At 42.6% G+C, this 21908-nt stretch overlaps 1 protein-coding gene across 1 annotated transcript; it reads right to left on the bottom strand.

The window, feature by feature from the left end:
• Nucleotides 1-205: 205 nt before the first annotated feature.
• SLC2A3 (solute carrier family 2 member 3) lies at nucleotides 206-13071 on the bottom strand. The gene is made up of 10 exons (XM_061124875.1): nucleotides 12893-13071; nucleotides 10829-10921; nucleotides 10117-10277; nucleotides 9331-9571; nucleotides 8485-8647; nucleotides 8027-8214; nucleotides 4933-5037; nucleotides 4481-4582; nucleotides 3702-3905; nucleotides 206-2918 (listed from the first exon to the last, which is right to left on the bottom strand). The coding sequence occupies exons 1-10, from the start codon at nucleotides 12905-12907 to the stop codon at nucleotides 2706-2708; spliced, it is 1485 nt and encodes a 494-aa protein (XP_060980858.1). The 5' UTR covers nucleotides 12908-13071; the 3' UTR covers nucleotides 206-2705.
• Nucleotides 13072-21908: the final 8837 nt, after the last annotated feature.

The following is a 21908-nucleotide window of genomic DNA, read 5'->3' as shown; positions in this document are numbered from 1 at the left end:
GGAATTGAAACTGCGTCTTACATCTCCTGCACTGCAGGCAGGTTCTTTACTGCTGAGCCATTGGAAAAACATATAATACACATATATTATGTGTATATATATGAATACCATGACATTAATGTAGGATGAATTTCAGAAATCAAAGACTGGAGGAGAAAGGAAATAGAAAAGAGCATAAGAGAAAAATCAGAAAAATTCTCACCGGTGAAAGCAAGCAACATAATTTATTAAGTATGCAAGGCAATGCACTAAGGCTTTTCCATTTCATCTGCGCATAAATGAGTATGGCTATTTTCATTTGTACAAAACTCTTGTATAAGAAACTTATTTAGGTTACAACAAGTACTAAGCAGCCACACAGTGTTTAAAGCTGACTTGTTACAGAGGAAGGTCCCCCCACCCCCGCCCCCCGACACACAAAAAACCAAGCCTGTGATGTTATATATGTACATTCAGAATTTTATTTCAAAACAAAGAACCGTAGTAACAATAATAGAAAAAATCCATTTGGAAATCATCCACAACCTGGTCACTGAGAACTGGGAAAAATTCCATGCTGCACCCCTGCCAACCCACTGGTCTAAGGAGTTGGAGCAGAGGTGCAGTTGGAGGCCAGTCCCCTGTCACGGCAAAGCCCTGTCCCAAGGCTCTGCGAGTTTTGTACCCAAAGCCTCAGCAACCAGAGGGAATGGTAAGAACTTAGAACCAAAATACTGTCATAGACAAGGGTTTGACTGAAGGGCTTGAAATATGTAAGCACCAAAGAGGGAAAGGGAGATCAAGTAACATATGAAGGAGGGATGAAGAGCACAGTCTCCACTTCTATAAATACTGGATGATCCTGGAGGTGGCTGTGGGCTGTGGCAAATGTAATCCCTCCATCTCAGCAAACCCTCTGGCCACCCCAGATCTAGAAGCTTATTGTCCCCTGAAGAATGCCTCCCTCTCCCCCATGACGCCCTTCCAGCACACCCAGGAGGCATCATATCCTGGTCTCACACTCTCTCCTGTCTTCTCCTGCTGTCTGAGTGGGGAGTGAGTCGTCCACTCTGTCTCAACATTTAGGGAGTTCTCTCTATCCTCTCCAACAAGGAAAGGCAGCCAGATGAGATGGAACTCTGAAGTTTCAAAGAAAACCATTGATGCAGATTCCACCCAGCAGAGGCAGTTTTGTTTACATATACACGAGTCTGAACACATTATACCCAATAGGAGCCTTAGGAACCTAACAAGATAACCAGCAACTGCTTCGTGATGGTGCACACACGTTCACGCTCACGTGTGGGCCTTGCCGCATATCCACACAGACTGTCACGTGTGGTCTACAGGAAAGTTCAAGTCCCTCAGGGGGCACCTGACATAACACAATGGCAACATGGTAACAAGGGTAACTTGACATGGTTACAGACATAAACAAGCATGAGATGACCCTCATGTAATAACACATGTCAACTGGATAATAATCGTTCAGGGAAAAGAACCGTCTTCCAGCGCTGAGGTTACAAATTCCAAGTTAGCTATAAACATCTCTAAGTTCTTTTAAAGCTATGGCTTAAAGCAAAATAAAAATCAACATCTAAAATCCTCTAAACAACAAACTGAAGAAATAATGAACCTCTACCAAGAACCAAGATTTTTGGTTGCTCACTTGGGAGGCTCTCCCACCAGATGGGTGATAGGAATTTTTTTTTTTTTTTAAAGTGAGTTCACTACAGAGAAAGAAGCTGCTTGGTCCAGTGAGGGGAGAGAGGATCTGTAGAAAAAACCATCCCTTCTCTGGACTCCATCCAAAATTAGAACCCATAAACCCCTATTAACTAAAATGCCCACCTTAGCAATAATCCTAGATTTCAAGTAATACTACATATAATCTTAAAAGAAGAAAAAAGTTCCAAAGGAAACCAATAGCTTCTTTATATAGGCACATGACTTTTCTGAGAAAGTTGAGAGTTTTTATCTGAAGGATAGAAATTGTTAAGAGGCAAGGCAATGTGCAAACCTCACACACCACATCATGCATTCTCCAATCATGCATGACCTTTCTCCCTAAATCTTTCCCTTCTTATTGCACCTTAACCTCTTCGGTATCCAATCTTCCACCCTATAACCTCTCTTGAAGCACCTCCCTCTAACCTCAATTTCCTTATGCTTTCATTATTTGGTAAAATTACTTTATATTTAAAAAAATAAATATTTATGCAATAAAACCAGAAGATAAAATAAATAAAACTCAAGTTAATTTGCTCAGCAGAGCTGTACAGAAGTGAAGAAGGAGCTCTTATGGAATCCCTCTCTGCCCTCCACTCTTAAGTGTACCTGCTTCCTGGTGAGTCTGAGGCTGGAGGAATGGCACCTTCTAGCCCATTCCCCAGAATGCCTTGAGGCAATTTTAGAACCTAAGGGAGCAGGAACTGGCCAAGTTGTCACATACCAAGCGGCCAATCCCTCCTGAAATGAAGGTAGGTTTACTTGGTCTCTCCTGAGCTGAAGAGAATGTCCAAGAAATGAAAAATTTAAAAGCCATTGAAGACAACGACTAACCCCAGCCTTGGGATCCTCTGAGTGCCCATCGAGTATGTGGATGAGAAAGGAATGGAGTAGCAGCATTCAGAAACAGTCCTGGGTTACAACCTGATGAGGTCTCCCCACTTGCTCAGGGGGAGGTTGCTTTTCGTGACGGGAGGGAGGTGGGTAGGAGGCATGTCTTAGGCATTGGTGTCCTTCGTGGGCTGGATGCTGTTCATCTCCATGATGGGGCCTTTCTCACCGCGGGTTCCTGTCTGCACCTGCCCTTCAAAGGCTCGTGTAATTTCCTCAAAAGTCCTGCCACGGGTCTCAGGAACTTTGAAGAAGGTGAAGACCCAGAAGATAACGAGGAAGGCAGTGAAGACGATGAAAACGTAGGCACCTAAGTAGAACTGGTGAAGAAATACAGAACACAAGAGTCAGTTCCCTCACAATCATATTTCCAATAGCCTTGAAGGCATAACCCCCCTAGACTTCATCAAAGCAGTGCGGTCTCTTCAGAGACTTGCTCATGATTTGATTGGTAACTTCCTAGATTTCTCTGCAATTTTGTGTCATTCCTTTTCCTAGTCATTAAAGTTAGCCATTTCCAAATACCTATTGAGTTTTTAGGACTTGATTAATATCATTATTTTATTTATTTATTTATTTTTGGCTGCACCAGGTCTTTGCTGCTGTGGTTGGGCTTTCTCTAGTTGCTGTGAGTGAGGGCTACTCTTTTTTTTCTTGAGGGCTACTCTTTAGTTTTAGTGTGTGGGCTTCTCTTATTGCGAAGCATGTGGCAGATGAAGTCTTCCCAAACCAGGGATCGAACCCCTGTCTTCTGCTTTGGCAGGTGAATTCTTAACCAAAGGGCCACCAGAAAAGTCCTTTCAATTATTTTTTAAAATCTGGGTTTCTAAAAGATTCACAGAAATTGTAAATACATCCTAGATGTCCACTGCTAGTTCCTTTATTTAACAAATCAACTCTAGGCCATTTTACAATAGGACCTACCTCATCATTAACATCCTATCCTCAGGGAGCCTTTTGGATCAGGCCATTAATGCTACACCAAATGATGGATTTTAAATATTGATTTGGAATCCTAAGGCCTATCGTTGCCATTCTGTTCCTAAGCAGAACTATGTATTAGCTGGTTTCAACATGGGTTGGGTGAGTTTTAAGTTACTTACTGCGGCCGAGGGGAAGAGTAGTCCAACCAAAAAGTTGGAGGTCCAGTTGGAACAACCAGCCACTGCCATGGCAGCTGGGCGGGGTCCCTGGCCAAAGAGTTCAGCCACAATAAACCAGGGAATGGGGCCTGGGCCAATTTCAAAGAAGGCCACGAAGACCAGGATGGCCCCAATACAGATAAAGCTCATCCAGCTATAATGATCCTACAAGAAAGGAACAGAGGAAAGTTAGTATTAAAGACAGCATGACCAGGTAGGCGCCAGCTTCCCACAGATGAGGACTGATGGAATAATGAAAAGTTCTTTCTATCCCATGATATAAAGGCGTTATTGGACCTAGAACCCCTGGGCTTTGTTGTTGTTCTTGTTTTTGCTTTGGCTGCGCTATGCAGAATGTGGGATCTTAGTTTCTGGACCAGGGATTGAACCCTCACTCCCTGTGCTGGAAGGCAGATTCTTAACCACTGGACTGTCAAGAAGTCCTAGCAGCCTTGGGTCTTGGAATCTTAGCAGTATTCTAAGACCATTTCATCAGCCATAAAACCAGATTAATGACCTTAATATCTCTTTAAGAATGAAATGAGACCATGTATTTTACAAGCTATATGTCATATAGCTATAGGGATGACAGCAATTTAATTATCTATCTCTGAAAATCCACTTTTCTTAAAACTGCGCATATTGCTTCTCCCAAAGTTCACTTGTATAATCACCAAACCTCGACGACCCACCCCCTCACCATTCCCCACTCCTCCCTTTCCTTTACAAAGAGTACTCACCTTTAGTAACAAAGAAATCGTCATGAGGATGGAACAAAAAGCCATCCCTCCAAGGCCAATCAGGTGTAGTGTCCTCCTCCCAGCCCTTTCCACCAAGAACACCTAAAAAATGATTTAGAAAAAGTACCCATGAAACAATGTCACTTTCTTTTTCATGAAGACACTAAGAGCTACTGGAAGCTGCCTGACCAGCAGCAGGGTACCTGAGATAGTCATGCTGTCTCTCTTCTAACTCTGAGTCAAGAGCATCTTACACGGTCTCCTCTGTGCTCCCCTTTGCCCATCTGTTCATTCACCCATCATTCAATAGCTCTTTTCCCCCACAGGGAATTAGAACAAAAAAGGTCTAACTAAAAGGCAGCAGTGAGATGGAAGGACACGCCACCTATACTTGAATATGTGTAGCAAGAATTCCCCACCCTGCTTGAAAATGATCAAATCATCTGACTTACAGACACCACGGTGAAGATGGTGTTGACCACACCTGCGCCGATAGTGGCATAGACCGGCTCCTGGACACCTGCATCTTTGAAGATTCCTGTTGAGTAGTAGAACACCTAAAAGGGAACAAAAGGTGCAACTATGAAATACAGTTATGCATAGCAGCTGCACTGAACCCTCAAAAAATCAACTCAAAAGTCCCAGAAGTTCAGGAGTTCCTTCCAGCAATTTGTTGTTGTTGTTCAATCACGGTATCTTTTCTGCAAACAAATGATCTTTTGTAATTTATTTTCTTCTTAGTTGTTTTCAATTCTAGCTACTTAGTTCCAATTTTTTTCCCTCCAAACTATGCTCTTTCTTACTGCTCCATTTAGTCTCTTCCTCAAGTCTGCTTTAGTAACTTAGATAGAATGGCTTAAGTCCTGTTAAGTTTTTCAATTCTGCTTTACTGATAGACTCTTACCCCAACTGTCACCCCCACCGACAATGATAGGCATTGATGGATCAACTTGATAGTGAAGAAGGATAACCTCAGCCTGCTTGTTTTAGAACGTGGGCTGGAATTCCAGGTACTGGATCTTTGCAAGTGTTTTAGTAAATAACACCAGTGATTATTTTAATTGAATGCACACTATTAAATAAGCTACAGTTAATACTATTCTTATTATTTGGTCAACACTGTGCTAATACATAGGGCTGCCACAACTACCATAACTTAAGAGATATGGAAACATTGGACTCAGACCTGAAGATAACAAGGCAACAGGATCTAGGTTGCTCAGGCCCTTAGGCTTGGTTTGGGAGTTTATGATTTCACCCAGAATATCTGCCTCCATGGCAGCCCCTATTCAGCAAGCAAACTTTAAAAAAAAAAAAAAAAAAATTTACTGTGGTACATTCTGTTAGTGACTGTCTGCAGAAACAAGTCTTCAAAGCCCTATAGCCTAAGATAGAAACCATGTATATTTTCCAGAATAAGATTCAGGCTATGCTCTTGGAAACTGAGGTAAGTAGGGTCATCCTCATTAAAAACTGCTGCTCTGGGAGAGAAGCAAGGGTGAGCTAATTAAAACTTGTTTTTTTTTTTTTAAATTCCAAGAATATTTAATAACATAAAGCTTGTAAGGAAAGACATTTGAACAGTTAAAACTAGAGATGAATAATTATGCTAATTCTCTTTCTTATATAAAAGCACACATATCAAAAACCTAACTCAAACATACACACCTCAAGCAAACTTCTTATAATAAAGTCATGCTGCCTGGAACCTTGGAGCCAGGTTACGCTCACCGTTACATCATTTTACCGAAAGCCGGTTTTACTTTGCTGGGTAAACACTGTTCAGCCTCTTACCCTTCTGCCTTTAAGGGAGATTAAAAAACACAGTCTGTTTAAAGGTAGGTTGGAAAAGTGACTTTCACCCACCATTTACTGAAGTGGAGGAGGGAAGGGGGAAGGGTCCTGCCTGCAGAGCACTCATCTATCATCTGTTAACTTTCCCAGGGTGGTCTTTCTCTGATCCTGTTCTGCAGGGATCAGACTTGGAGGCAAGCAGGTACCTGGGGTGCAGAATTAAAGAAGGTGGCCTTCTCAGGACCGTCTTATACCTGGACACCTCCCTCTAGTCCCAGTCTCACTGTTCTGGAAAGTCCTAAATGTACATTTTATTAGTGTTTTTTGAAATGAGGAAATTTGAGACTGAGATCCATCGGAACCACCCAAGAGGACTTTTCAGACTATCTTCCCTCCCAGGTTCTAATATAACAGCCTCTAATCCCTCAGGGGAAGCACAAACATGAGTTTCCTTGTGGTGCATTAGGGAGAGAGGCTAAGGACCAACTTACTATTTTAAGTTATCATGTATTTTTTTGCAAAATTGCCTTGTCATAAAATGGTTTGATCACACTGATCATATTATGATGGCAAATCCTCAGCTCATGAATTGGTACTTAGGTCTGGAGTGTTCTCCATATCCAAATATATCCAAATATATTTTATCTGCAAAAGGACAGAGGTGTAGGAATACCTTCTCTGCTCACACCCAGGACTCAAAAGAAGGAACTAGACTTTTGCACAGAATACTATGGCTACCTGCCCGATGCTAGCTTCCATTTGGCCCCACACGTTAAACAATCACAGTCACTAGTCTAAGTTGTAAAAAATATACACAATGGTAAGACCAGCTCTGTCTGGGTACCCACACACCTCCTAATTGCTCCCTAGGGCTTTGCACTGATTTCAGGTTGTAAAGTCCTGGGAAAAAAACCCCAAGGTATGTTAATTCTCAGATCTGCTTGGATTACATGGCCTATGTTATCATTGATGACATCATCCAAGACAGATCAGAGTTAAAGAGAACTAGATATTTAAAAAATGAGTGGCTGGGAATTCCCTGGTGGTCCAGTGACCAGGACTTCGCAGTTTCACTGTGGTGCCTGGTAACTCCTCACTTCCAATGCAGGGGGCACGGGTTTGATCCCCTGTTGGAGAAGTAAGATCCTGCAAGCTGAGAGGCACAGTCAAAAAAGAAAAAAAGCAGTCCAAAACCGAGGATGAATAAAAATTAGATAAATTGTGATGCTCCATAACGTTAAAAGAAATCTGGACGAGGACAAATGTTCACAACAAGTTCTAAGACTAAGGATGAGAAATTTTTCATTCTCTCATCTTGCCACACAAACGTGTATTATAGACATAACTTTAGAAGATAAATACAAAGGCAAGTCTAAACCTGGATTATGCACATTTTCTGAGAAACCAATACCAGGCAAACATTGTGAGAGACCCTGGGTATGTCAGAAGGTGAGCAGTGGCCAGTGCGATTCGCCTCTGTTCAGGTGTGTTGTTGTTTAGTCACTAAGTCATGTCCGAATCTTAGTGATGCCATGGACTGTAGCCCACCAGGCTCCTCTGTCCATGGGATTTTCCAGGCAAGAATACTGGAGTGGGTTGCCACTTCCTCCTCCAGGGAATCTTCCTGACCTAGGGATCGAACCCTCATTTTCCTGAATTGGCAGGTGATTCTTCACCACTGAGTCTCAGGGAAGCTGGTCAGGTGATTCCAGTGAAATGTGTAGGACACATCTGCCCCAAATGGACACTTACCGCGTTGATCCCAGAGAGCTGCTGGGAGAGCTGGAGCATGATGGAGATAATGATGGGTTGCCGGTAGTTGGGGGCGCGGAAGAGCTCTAGCACTGTGACATGCTTCTCCTGCGACATCCGCATACTCTCATCCTTCATCTCCTGGATGTCCTGAGCCACGTCCTCGGTGCCCCAGAGTTTCTGGAGGACTGGGAAAGAGGAGAGGTCATTGATAAGGTGCTGGCTAATGCCTTACACCCATGAGACAGCTGGGAAAACACCACTCTGAGGAGTCCTGTATCTGGCCTTAACTTGCCTTCTCATCCCTCACCCCATGTGACTTCAGAGTAATCAGACAATTTTCTGCTCAGGTTTTAGAGGGCAGGGAAAGGAGATGACAAGAACCAGATCCAAAACCCTCATCTTAAAACAAACCACAGTCCTGAGGTTCCTATAGTGAAAGCATGAAGGATACTCACTGTCCTTTGCCTTCTCCTCCTCCTTTCTGTTAATGAGCAAGAATCTAGGACTTTCAGGGCAAAATGGAAGGGCAGCACACTGGATGATGGCTGGTAAGATGGTGAAGCCCAGGAGCAGAGGCCAGAGATCTTCAGTCCCCAAGATGACTTTTAGACCAAAGATCTAGAAACCAAAGACAATACTAAAAATTCCATACTTTATAGGCCATATGCTTAGTTGCTCAGTCATGTCTGACTCGTTGTGACTGTTTGGACTGTAGCCCCCCAGGCTCCTCTATCCATGGGATTCTCCAGGCAAGAATACTGGAGTGGGTTGTCATTTCCTCCTCCAGGGGAGCTTCCCAATCCAGGGGTCAAACTGGAGTCTCCTGTGTCTCCTGCATTGCAGGTGGATTCTTTATCCACTGAGCCATCAGGGAAGCCACAAATTGATTAAAAAAAAAAATAGTTCAGAAAATCATCTGGCCTTCTATCACAGGGAAAGATAGCTTTTTCTTTTTCTACCCTAAATGTTTCCTTAGCCATCTATGAGCTCTAATAATATTAATATCTGAAACATATGTAGTTGAATAAGTGCCAGACATTTTTTGTTTGTAAAAATTGAAGCATGGTTGATTTAAGTACCGATGTACAGCAAAGTGATTCAGTTATACAGATATACAGATATATAGTTTGTATATATATATATATATAGTTATACAGAACTTTTAAAAAATATTATTTTCCATTGTGTTTATCATAGAATATTGAATATAGTTCCCTGTGCCACACATTTTTTTTGGTGACTTTATCTGTGTAAATTCATTTAACGAGCCATGAATGAACACTCAATAAGTTCTAGAGTACCTGGGCCACCAGAATTCCGATAACAATGCCCAGCTGGTTGAGAGTGCCAAAGGCGCCCCGCAGGGCAGTAGGGGAGATCTCTCCAATGTACATGGGCACGAATCCTGTGCAGAGTCCACAGAAGAGGCCGATAATCAGTCGACCCAAGATCAGCATTTCAACTGACTGTGCTATTTTGCAGAATCCCATAAGGCAGCCACCAGCTATGGCCAACAGGTTGACAATAAGCATTGAATTGCGCCTGGAAGATTAAACAAAGATAAGGGAAATTTGCAAAACAGTCCACCTCTCCCCTTCTTTCCTAGTCACTCTACCATTCTCCAGGCTCATAAATCTTTTGGTCTAACTTTTCCACTTTCTAGTATCAGAACATATCAGATTGGGATAATCAGGACTAACGGTTCCTACACCTCGGCCTACATAAGACTCACCTAGAGAACTTATTGCAGATTTTCTCCTCTACATCCTAGCTATAGGGTAGGATTTTAGCAAGCACTTTAAGGCCATTTGTTCTCAAAGTTGTCTACAAACTAACAGCATCCATCAGCTAGAAATTTGCTAGAAATTAAAATTGTCCCACTCAACCCCAGACTCATCATTAGGCCTGGATGTGGCTGGGGGGCGGGGGAGGGGGATGGAGACTGGTCTGTGGAATTGGTTTTCCCTTGATGGGAATGTGACATGCTTTCCATTCAAATGCACCGTCACCTCCCTGCTCTAAGCCTCAATGCTTATCTTCAATGCAACCACTATAGCCCCCTTCCTTGCACAGTTTCTGGTCAATACCTGCCAAATCGGTTGACAAAGAGTCCCACGGAGAAGGAACCAATCATACCACCCACGGAGAAGATGGCCACGGACAAGGACCACAGGGATGTGAGGAGCACGCTGGACGGGGGGGTTTCTGACCGCTCTTCCAAAGTGTAATTGAGAAAGTCTTTTATGATCTGCCAATTAAAATGGGTGGTGGGAGAAAAGACCATTACAGTTGGATGAGAAAAGAGACAAACACTCAGGATCTTCCCCTCCCTAAGAGAACAGTGTTCCAGTTACTTTCTAGGTAGAGAGTTGAGGGAATAAATAGATGGCAATGGAAGAGACAGGTAACACTGGAGTTCATGTTACCAGATCTGAAAATAATAACTTAGTTGTCCTGAAAAGGCCAGTAGGTAGTAGTACTGATGTACTTCTGTTCAGGGATGACCTCACACTGCCCCCCCTGTACCCCAACTTTGCAACCAACCTCTAGGGGACAATAAGGGAAGTGTGTCACCAGAGGGTGAGAGGATGAACCGGCCCAGTCCAGGGTGCAGGGGGCCCCTGCCCTGAGCCTCTTGCTTTGATCAATGATTCAATTAGATCCCCACCAATATCATGCCCCATCTCAGTCTTAGCCAAGTGAGCTACCAAGTCTGTCTAAGCATGATAACTCTGGAAACCCTACCTAAAGGGATACTTTCCCCACTCCAAACTTAAACTCTTGTTGCCTGGCACTCACCGCCTCAGGAGCATTGATGACTCCAGTGTTGTAGCCATACTGGAAAGAGCCTATGGTAGCAACTGAGATGGCGAAGATCAGAGGTGCGGTGACCTGGGGGGAGGGTAGAGAAGAACATTCCTTAAAAGCCTTGATCCATGACTGGCTCTTATTAAGGAGAACGCATCATGAAATTTTTGCACCTTGTTTTATGTCCCTGGATATGTTCCAGTGCCTCCCAGTTTATAGTCTCTGGGAACTTGAATTTGTATTCTGCTGCTGTCTAAAAATTGTATAAATCTTAATTAGGTTGAATTGGTTCATAGTGCTTTTCAGGTCTACCACATTCTTCTACTTTTCTGTATATTCACTCTATTAATTTTTGAGTTTGACATTGAAAGTGCCAACTAAAAATCTTGATATATCTACTTAAAAAATTGTAATGTACAGTGGAACTATACGTAACTTTGTTCTGTATTTGCCAAGTCTCCTGTAAATGTGTTATTATACTTTCATAATTTAAAAAAGAGAAATACCATGAAGATAAAATTAAAGAAAATAAAAGAGAAGATGTATGTACTAGAACTCAGCCAGTTGGTGGTATGAAAACAACAACCATTTAGGTAGTGAATAAGGAACACAAAAGAACTGAAGAGCTTATACGGTGATATAGATGAGCATGAAGAGTAAACCTAGGGAAATTCTGGCAAGAAAATTTGAGAAGGGACAAGTTAGGAGAACTGTGGTTAGTCCGTTTGGAAGTATCCTAACAGCTGCCCCAGGCAAATCCCCAGGCAATCACAGAATTGTGCTCAGGGATAGAAAAAACTGTGAGGCAGACTGAAAACCCTTAGGACTGCTGAGAACAGATTATTCTGCGAACAGCTAGAGCCAGTGTAGGCTCACCCGCACCCCAAATTCCACAAAGGCACGAGTGCTAGTGATATGTCGTCATCACCAGGCTGCTTGAAACTCTGGGTCACAGAATCTGCAGGATCCACCCACCGTACCACCGTACCTTTGGTCCCATCTGAAATTCTTCCCGTTCACTTGAAGAGGTACTGCTATCCCCCACCCACCCACCAGGGGGCGAGAAAAAGCTGACTCCCAATCCAAAATGGAGACATTTTGTGAGGGGGCTGTGCTGAAATCAACCCAGTCATCACTCACCTTGTCGGGGATAATTCTAGTAGGTGTGATCTTAATTTCTACCCCAAGAGAGCTCAATTTTTATGCCTGAGAGCTCCCCGCCCCCGAGAACCCTTCTCATCTTAAACTCCTTCCCTTTCAAGTCAGGCAGTGGCAGGCCTGGAGTTAACAGTTCCCCAAATTGACCTTGCCTCCACCGGCATCTAAGTATCCCCGAGGCCCGCAGGGGCAGCGCTTTCTGCTTCATCCACTCCTTTTAGTAGAAACCTCTTATTTTCTCTCATCATTTATACTCCTTGAGGGCCTTCCCACTTTTTCATCCCTTCTCTCATCTTTTATTTTCAGATAAATTACCTTAGTGAAAATGCCTTTCTCCCTACAAATACCGCATCCACAACACACAATAATATATTAATATACTGTGCACTCACAAGCATAGAATTCTCTCTTCAGGTAATCCAGGGAATCCCATAAGTCATAGAACAGATGATGGCTGGGCACCGACCCGGCACTCCCAAAACACCCTCAGGTCTTTTCAAGGTCTAAAGCATCAACACCACCATACCGCCCCCGGTCCCCTGAACACTCAACTTCACATCCTCAAAAGCATGTAATTGTATTAAAGAAAACACACACACACACACACACACACACACACACACACACACTCATGTGTGTTATACAAGCACAACTTCTCCAGGTGACTTTTCCCACCCCAAGAAGGTGAATGGAACTGGGATAAATCCTTTATAGAACATGACATCCGAAAAGAACTGTGGACTGTGGAAGTGCGGCACCGCAGGCTGGGAGAGCAATGGGAAAGGCTTCCAGATTGCTAGGTGACTCCGCGTAACAGCTCAGCCAACGCCGGCACGGCTTGCCTTTCCGAGTGCATCCCAAGCCGGCAAAAGCAGCCAGTAACCGTATCGCTCTTACCTTCGTGGTCCCCATGGCCCCAATTTAATTCTCTTCAATTCTTCGATAAAGATCTAGGAGTGGGACTCCAGAGACCCCTCTTCCAGGCGGCCAAACCTCCAAAATGTCCTCTCTAGGCGGCAAGTTTTCCTCCAGGTTCTCAGTAGCGAGCCTATAGCTCACGCGCCTATATAAGCTTCGGAGAGGGCGGAGCCCGGCAGACAAGCCCCCAGCCCCACCCTACCCGCCTCCAATCTTTGGAGCTCCTCAGACGGGTGGACCTCAAACACGGCCCCCTCCCTAGGCAACACCCCCAACCCCTTTTCGAAACCACATCCTGCCCCCACCCTACTCATTTTTTTTTAAGCCTCTCCTCCTTGTTTCACAGACAAAATACTCCGAGAAACGCTTAGAGGGAGGGCAGATACACTTTATTTTTTGCTCTCGCAAGTGTTCAGAATTGATTCAATCTGTAAAAAGATGAGAACAAAGGCTATCCATATTTGGCAAAGGTCGTTGGATGTAAACAGAAGACATTCATAATCCTATGACTTTATCAGCTGCTCTTTGATTTCAAGCTGTGTCTACAGCCTTGGAGGAGAGGGAAGGACAGTCTGAGAGAAGGAAAGCCAAAGAAGGAAGAATTGGAAGAGGTTTTGGCTCCACTTGTCCTCTGACTTAGCATAGTCTCTCCTGGGAGAAAACCTGAATATCCAGGAGCCAAACCAACTCTTCCTGGGTTCCAGGAAGCAGAGAATCAGCTGGCCTGGGACACAATCCAAACTCCTGTAAATGCCGTTCACCAGCTTCCCACCCAGCTGAATCCTACTCACTCTGCAGCGTTTTGCCCCTAGTCTCATGTTGACGGCATCTAGAGAGAGAACAATTGTAAGGTTCCACGAAACATGTGTTTTATTTGCAGAGTACAAACTGTGTATCAGAAAGAAGTTGGGGATTCATCAGTAGAGAGGATCAAAAAGTCCAGGCCCTCAGCAGTCAACGGTGCTCCCCCTCTTCCACTTAAAACATTCGAGAGGGACCACGGCAACTGCTTCTTATACAACTGGAGAGAACTGCCAACGTCCTATTCCTTCTGGGCTGTGAGAGAAAAGTGTGAGCTACACATCTGATTTCCAAGCCATACAAGAGAAGTGAGCCAAATGAGGAGGAAAAAGATAGAAGGAAAATGAGAGCAGAGGAAGATGAAGGAAAATAAAAGGCCAGAGAAGTGGCTCCCACTTCAGTCTAGTTGTAGTTAAAGAGTTGGGTGAGCAATTATATGAGGCCTTTAATGGTGGGAAATTATCAATAGTCAAGTTCCCAATGCCTATCAATCTGTAGCCTAGCAACCCCAGCAGGGGAAGGGGGGGGTGGTGGTGGGGTGGCAGAAGCAGGTGAAGAGGTTGAATTTGGCTGGAGGAGTCATTGATGATAGCGCATCCTCCTTTGGGGTTTTGGTTGGGTGCCTGGAATCCAAACTGGTACTACTGGGCCTTAAACAAACTACATCATGTGGTCTGTCCTTAAATGAGGATTAAAAAAAAAAAAAAAAAACAAAAACTGAAGTATAACTGACTGACATTTTTATATTAGTTTTAGGTGTACAACATACCGACTCGGTATTTATTATTATTTTGGGGGAGTAAAAGTTTTTTATGTTTATTTTTTAAACTTTTTCTTCTATATTGGAGTATAGCTGATTAACAATGTTACGATAGTTTCAGGTGGACAGAGAAGGGAACACAGTTACACATGATTTGATATTTATATACGTTACAAAATTACCACCACTAAATGAAGGTATTATTCAGTCTGGTTGTTAGTGGAGAAAACTGGCGATGAGTGAAACGTGACTTCCAAAAAAACCTTCCCATAAGTCCTCCCTCCCCTCCCCCGCGTCACCCCCCTGTATTCCAGGAAACCCTGAGCCAGGAGGCCCCTTTAGTTACCACAGCAACTGAGTTTAGCAGCCTAAGGACAAAGAATATCCTGTATGGCAGCACTGCCAGCAGAAATTCAATCTGACCCATTTATATAAGTTTTCTAAGTGACCACATTAACATTTTTAAAAGAAAAACATTAGAAAGAAGAATTGATTTTCATAATTATTTTATTTGACCTGATAGCCAAAATAATACTATTTGAACAAATAATTTATGTACATATATTAATATATATTAAGATAGTTTACTTTTTTCTTCCTAGTCGGTCTTTGAAATCCAGTGTATACATTTCGTTTACAACACATCTCCATCGTAGACTCTGTTTTCTACAACTACAGTAATAAGTCGTTCTAATCAAAACAACAAAGCTGTGTTTGATGGGAAAATATTTTCAACTGCTTCAATTTTAAATGTACTAAAATAAGCAGTTCGGGTCCTCAGTCCCTCCTCAGTCCTGCCAGCCTCCTACGTGCTCATCGGCACCAGGAGGCTGGAGGCTGGACCCTGAAGGTTCACACAGAGATGCGCGTCTTTTTCTTCATTCTTTTTGAATCTTTGATTTTTATTTATTATTTGTGTCAGAATATCATTCTTTTTTTTTGGCCGCACAGCTTGTGGGATCCTAGTTCCTTGACCAGCGATTGAACCCGTACCTTCAGCAGTGAAAGCGCAGAGTCCTAACCAGGGAATTCCCTCACCATGTCATTCTTGGCTGTAAATCACTTTGTCTTTTATTTCTCATTTTCCTTTGCTTTAGAATGATTTTTTCTTTACTGTTTTGCAAGAGAAAATGGCACCAGTGAAAGAAAAAAGTAGGTCTTTCGGACCCCTTCATCCACTCAGAGCAGGCTGCAATGTGATTCCAGAAGATTTATTTTCCCCATATTTAATGAAAGGACAGATGAAATCATTGTAAAGGCCTAGAATTATATCTGTCTCAAATGATTTGTGTAAAATCAGGGTAGTGTAACAATTCCCAGGGTCAAGCTTTAGATGTTTGAAATCTGTAGGTTTTTCCTTCTTGCTAGAAGAGGAGGGAGGATGAAAGGGAGGGAGATCTGAAACCTGCTTGCAGTGGCTAAACTCAAACTGCCTTTAAAAAAGTGGCTAAGTGGCTGAGAGGGACAGAGAAAACTCTTTTTTTAAATGGTATTTTTAAACGGTAAAAACTGGAATTCAACGGGATCTCAAGAATTTAAGACTAGGCCGAGCATGTTGAGACAATGCTCCTTGAGCAAGTGGGTTTCTCAGAAACCAGATCAGGAACCTGACTTGTCCCCAAGGGGACAGGGACCTCCCAGTTAGGCAATCTTCATCCTGGGCCACAGATAACAGTTGCTCAAGATGACTGTTTGCTGACGTGTTGGGGAGATTGGTTGGGGGGGGGGGGGGGGCTGGGGTCTTGGGGGCACTTTGGAAGCAGGCAGCACTAGCTTCCAAGCTCCATGCAGTCAGGAGCCACAGCTCAAGCAACCAGCCTCCAGGAAGTAAGCCAGGGAGGCCAGAAAACTGTCCTACAGTGGGTCTCCTGTGTCATTTAATTCCTGTGTGATGTTCTTCCATCTTTACTGAAAACAGGAAGAGGCAATGGGGTGGATAAATTTAAAAATGGAATCCGTTGGGGAGGAATTGGCATGAAATCCCTGCTTAATGGTTTAAGGGAGGTCAGTTTAGAAGAATGGGGATCATGACCTGAAATCTCTTAGATCCAAATGCAGGTATTTGCCACCGAGAATCTCAATCCCTGTTTCGGGTTCCTTTGTGGGAAGATGTTTGGAAATGTGATAACCAAGCAGGAAAACAAACAGATCCCAAATCCTAAAGCCTGGAAACAAAGGGCTGTAAACACATTTACCTTGTCAAGATAAAGACAGGGAAAACTACCTCTTCAAGAGAACAATGTAAAAATGGTATTTCAAGGCGCAACAAAAAAGCTAGCAACTACTTTGAAGATATCCAAAGTTAATTATACTCTTTGCTAGTATTTGTAATATTCTTCCTAAAGAACAACTTTTGCACAGGATGTTATTTATTAATCTTCTTTTATTAGGCTAGGTTTAGATAGAGTTGATTGTGAATCTTAAAACACCACTTATTTTCAGAGTAGAAAATAAAACTCTCATGGTGAAGAAAGAAAAAATTTGAGAAATGTTGACTTTCCTGTCTAAACAGGGTTTCAACCATTCATCATTCCAATTGATTCTGAAGGACCTAATCCCATCTCCCAGATCCTTACTATTTTCTTCTGCTCCTTCACTATCTTCAAAAGTTAATCTATCACATGCCAGTGCTAGATGAATTACCTTAAGTAAAAAATGTCGGACACGACTGAAGTGACTTAGCTTCACACAAAGAGGCTAGCATGCACACAAACCAAAATATAATCACATCATCTCCTAATCAAGTCACCTCAACAAGTTATTGAATAAAGTCTAGATCAGTGCTATCAGGAATATAATGTGAGTCACATATGAAATTAAAAATTTTCCAGTAGCCATATATAAAAAATGAAAAAAGTGGCCCCCTTTAAAATTATACTTTATTTAACATAATATGCCCTCAGTTTACTTCAGTTCAGTCGCTCAGTCGTGTCCGACTCTTTGTGACCCCATGGACTCCTGCATGCCAGGCCTCCCTGTCCATCACCAACTCTCGGAGTTTACTCAAACTCATGTCCACTGAGTCAGTGGTGTCATCCAACCATCTCATCCTCTGTTGTCCCCTGCTCCTCCTGCCTTCATCAATCTTTCCCAACATCAGGGTCTTTTCAAATGAGTCAGCTCTTTGCATCAGGTTGCCAAAGTATTGGAGTTTCAGCTTCAACATCAGTCCTTCCAATGAATATTCAGGACTGATTTCCTTTAGGATGGGCTGGTTGGATCTCCTTGCAGTCCAAGGGACTCTCAAGAGTCTTCTCTAACACCACAGTTCAAAAGCATCAATTCTTCTGTGCTCAGCTTTCTTTATAGTCCCACTCTCACATCCATACATGATTACTGGAAAAACCATAGCCTTGACTAGACTTATGTTGGCAAAGAAATGTTTCTGCTTTTTAATATTCTGTCTCTAGGTTGGTCACAGTTTTTCTTCCAAGGAGTAAGCGTCTTTTAATTTCATGGCTGCAGTCATCATCTGCAGTATTTTGGAGCCCCAAAAAATTAACTGTCACTGTTTCCACTGTTTTCCCGTCATTTGCCATGAAGTGATGGGACCAGATGCCATGATCTTAGTTTTCTGAATGTTGAGCTTTAAGCCAACTTTTTCACTCTCCTCTTTCACTTTCATCAAGAGGCTCTTTAGTTCTTCTTCACTTTCTGCTATAAGGGTGGTTTCCTTTGCATATCTGAGGTTACTGATATTTCTCCCGGCAATCTTAATTCCAGCTTGTGCTTCATCCAGCCCAGCGTTTCTCATGATGTACTTTGCATATAAGTTAAATAAGCAGGGTGACAATATACAGCCTTGACGTATTCCTTTTCCTATTTGGAACCAGTCTGTTGTTCCATGTCCAGTTCTAACTGTTGCTTCCTGACCTGCATACAGATTTCTCAAGAGGCAGGTCAGGTGGTCTGGTATTCCCATCTCTTGAAGAATTTTCCACAGTTTGCCGTGATTCACATAGTCAAAGGCTTTGGCATAGTCAGTAAAGCAGAAATAGATGTTTTTCTGGAACTCTCTTGCTTTTTTGATAATCTAATAGATGTTGGCAATTTGATCTCTGGTTTCTCTGCCTTTTCTAAATCCAGCTTGATCATCTGAAAGTTCATGATTCATGCATGTACTGTTGAAGCCTGGCTTGGAGAGAATTTTGATTATTACTAGCTTGTGAGGTGAGTGCAATTGTGCAGTAGTTGGGGCATTCTTTGGCATTGCCTTTCTTAGGGATTGGAATGAAAACTGACCTTTTCCAGTCCTGTGGCTACTGCTGAATTTTCCAAATTTGCTGGCATATTGAGTGCAGCACTTTCACAGCATCATCTTTCAGGATTTGAAAAAGCTCAACTGGAATTCCATCACCTCCACTAGCTTTGTTTGTAGTGATGCTTCCTAAGGCCCACTTGACTTTGAATTCCAGGATGTCTGGCTCTAGGTGAGTGATCACACCATCGTTTATCTGAGTTATGAAGATATTTTTTGTATAGTTCTTCTGTGTATTCTTGCCACCTCTTCTTAATATATTCTGCTTCTGTTAGGTCCATACCATTTCTGTCCTTTATTATGTCCCTCTTTGCATGAAATGTTCCCTTGGTTATCTCTAATTTTCTTGGAGAGATTGCTAGTCTTTCCCATTCTAGTGTTTTCCTCTATTTCTTTGCACTGATCACTGAGGAAAGCTTTCTTGTCTCTCCTTGTTATTCTTTGCAACTCTGCATTCAGATGAGTATATCTTCCTTTTTCTCCTTTACCTTTAGCTTCTCTTCTTTTCTCAGCTATTTGTAAGGCCTCCTCAGACAACTATTTTGCCTTTTTGCATTTCTTTTCTTGGGGATGGTCTTGATCACTGCCTTCTGTACAATGTCACAAACCTCTGTCCATAGTTCTTCAGGCACTCTGTCTATCAGATCTAATCCCTTGAATTTATTTGTCATATCCACTGTATAATCATAAGGGATTTGATTTAGGTCATACTTGAATGGTCTAGTGGTTTTCCCTACTTTCTTCAATTTAAGTCTGAATTTGGCAATAAGGAGCTCATGATCTGAGCCACAGTCAGCTCCCAGTCTAGTTTTTGCTGACTGTATAGAGCTTCTCCATCTTTGGCAGCAAAGAATATAACCAATCTGATTTCAGTATTCACCATTTGGTGATGTCCATGTGTAGAGTCATCTCTTGTGTTGTTGGAAAAGGGTGTTTACTATGACCAGTGTGTTCTCTTGGAAAAACTGTTAGCCTTTGCCCTGCTTCTTTCTGTACTCCAAGACCAAACTTGCCTGTTACTCCAGATATCTCTTGACTTCCTACGTTTGCATTCCAGTCCCCTATGATGAAAAGGACATCTATTTTGGGTGTTAGTTCTAGAAGGTTTCATAGTTCTTCATAGAACCATTTAACTTCAGCTTCTTCAGCATTACTGGTTGGGGCATGGACTTGGATTACTGTGATATTGAATGGTTTGCCTTGGAAACGAGCAGAGATCATTATGTTGTTTTTGAGATTGCACCCAAGTACTGCATTTTGAACTCTTTTGGAAAACAGTTACCATATCAGTTAATATGCATTATCTACTAATGACTCTGATGGGACACAAAGAATTCATTTTGTTAAATGAGAAAATAACTTGCTTAGGCTGACATACATGGTCGGCACATGTTATTGACCAGATTTGAACCTAGAGAGTCAAGCTCCAAAGTCTTTGCTTTTCAGAATCACATATGTTCCCTCTCCTTATGTCACTCAGTCTTATTTCTACTATTCTTCCACATATACCTTTATGTTTCAACTATACCTAACTACTTACAAGTATTTAAATAAATCATCTCTATTTGTTTGCTAGGACTGGGTGATTTAATGAGAAATGTTTGTGGTCTTTGCCTCCATGTCTGGCATAAAAACGTCCTAAAACCCTTGGAATTTCCCGAGTGGTAGGAATGTCTGTTATTCATAAGGAACCCTTTGGGCCACACCTAAATTTATGCACATGAAGTGATTCAAATCCGTGGCCCTCAGATAGCCTAAGGATGGAGCTGGTCACCAGAGAGACCAATGGTTAGGGGACTAACACTTTTAGCACTAGCCACTGACCTCTTGGGCTGCAAGGAGATTAAACCAGTCAATTCTAAAAGAAATCAACCCAAAATATATATTGGAATGTTGCTGAAGCTGAAGCTCCAATACTTTGGCCACCTGATGAGAAAAGCTGACTCACTGGAAAAGACTCTGATGCTGGGACAGACTGAAGGCAAAAGGAGCAGGGGGCGGCAGAGGATGAGATGGTTTGAAAGCAATTACCGACTCAATGGACATGAATTTGAGCGAACTCCAGGAGATACTGGAGGACAGAGGAGACTGGAGCTGCAGTTCATGGAGTCATCAGAGAAACAGAAACGACTTAGTGACTGAATAGTAACAACACTGACCTCTCGGAAGCAGAAAGGAGGAACTACAGATTAAACTCTATAAAAACTCTGGAACAAGGGATTTAGTGAGTTTCCGGGTTGGTGAGACTATCCATATTTGGAGAAGGTGGTGCCACCCAGTTCCATGGAGACATCTTTCTAAACCTTACCCTACGTATGTACTTATTTTCAACTGGAAAAAAAAAAAAGGGAAAAAAAACCTCACAGCAAGAGAGTTGTAATTTAGGTTTTATTTGGGGCAAAGTGAGGACTTTAGCCTGGGAGACGGCATTTCAAATAACTCTGAGAAGCTGCTCCAGAGAGGTAGGGGAGAAGGTCATTATAAATGTGATTTTGGTGAAGGGGGAGTACATGCAATTAAGCACATATTCTTTTTTTTTTTTTTGCTAGCTGCAATGAGCAGACATCACCAGGAAGGACTTTAGTGCTTCTCTAGACCTGAGGAGATGAAAGAACTGGGCTCATAAAGTCTCCTGAAAATATCTTTCTATCAGAAGACTTGTTCTGCTAGTTTCCCTCAGAGCACAGAGTGCCTGATTCCTGATTTCCACCCTGAACTCCTTTCAGGGGGTGTTAAAGGTCAGCACCCACAGCCACTCATAATTTGATCCTTGTAGAGATAGATGTTAAGTGTCAATCTGTAGGTGACACTCTTCATTATATACTTTTTATCTTTTGTAGTAAACTGGTAAGTGTAAGTAAATGTTCTCTGAGTTCTGTGAGCTTCTCTGGCACATCGATTGAACCCAAGGAGGGGTTCATAGGAACCTCTGATTTACAGCCAATCCATCAGAAGCACAAGTGACAACTCAGACTTTCAACTGGAGCTGAAGTGGGGGCAGTCTTGTGAGACTGAGATTTGAATCTGTGGGACTGAAACTGAGCAGGCCTTGTGGGGCTCTTGGCCATGAAAGTCTTTCTGTGTCCACCATTTCCAGACCTTCCCTGAGTTCCAAAGGGCAGGTTCAAACATGGAAGAGAAGAGATGAAGAGACAAGGGAGGAGCAAGCAACAACA

The sequence above is a fragment of the Dama dama genome, chromosome 22 (genome assembly GCF_033118175.1).
Source record: "Dama dama isolate Ldn47 chromosome 22, ASM3311817v1, whole genome shotgun sequence".
Lineage (NCBI taxonomy): Eukaryota > Metazoa > Chordata > Mammalia > Artiodactyla > Cervidae > Dama > Dama dama.
This window is presented reverse-complemented; position numbering and strand designations above follow the sequence as displayed.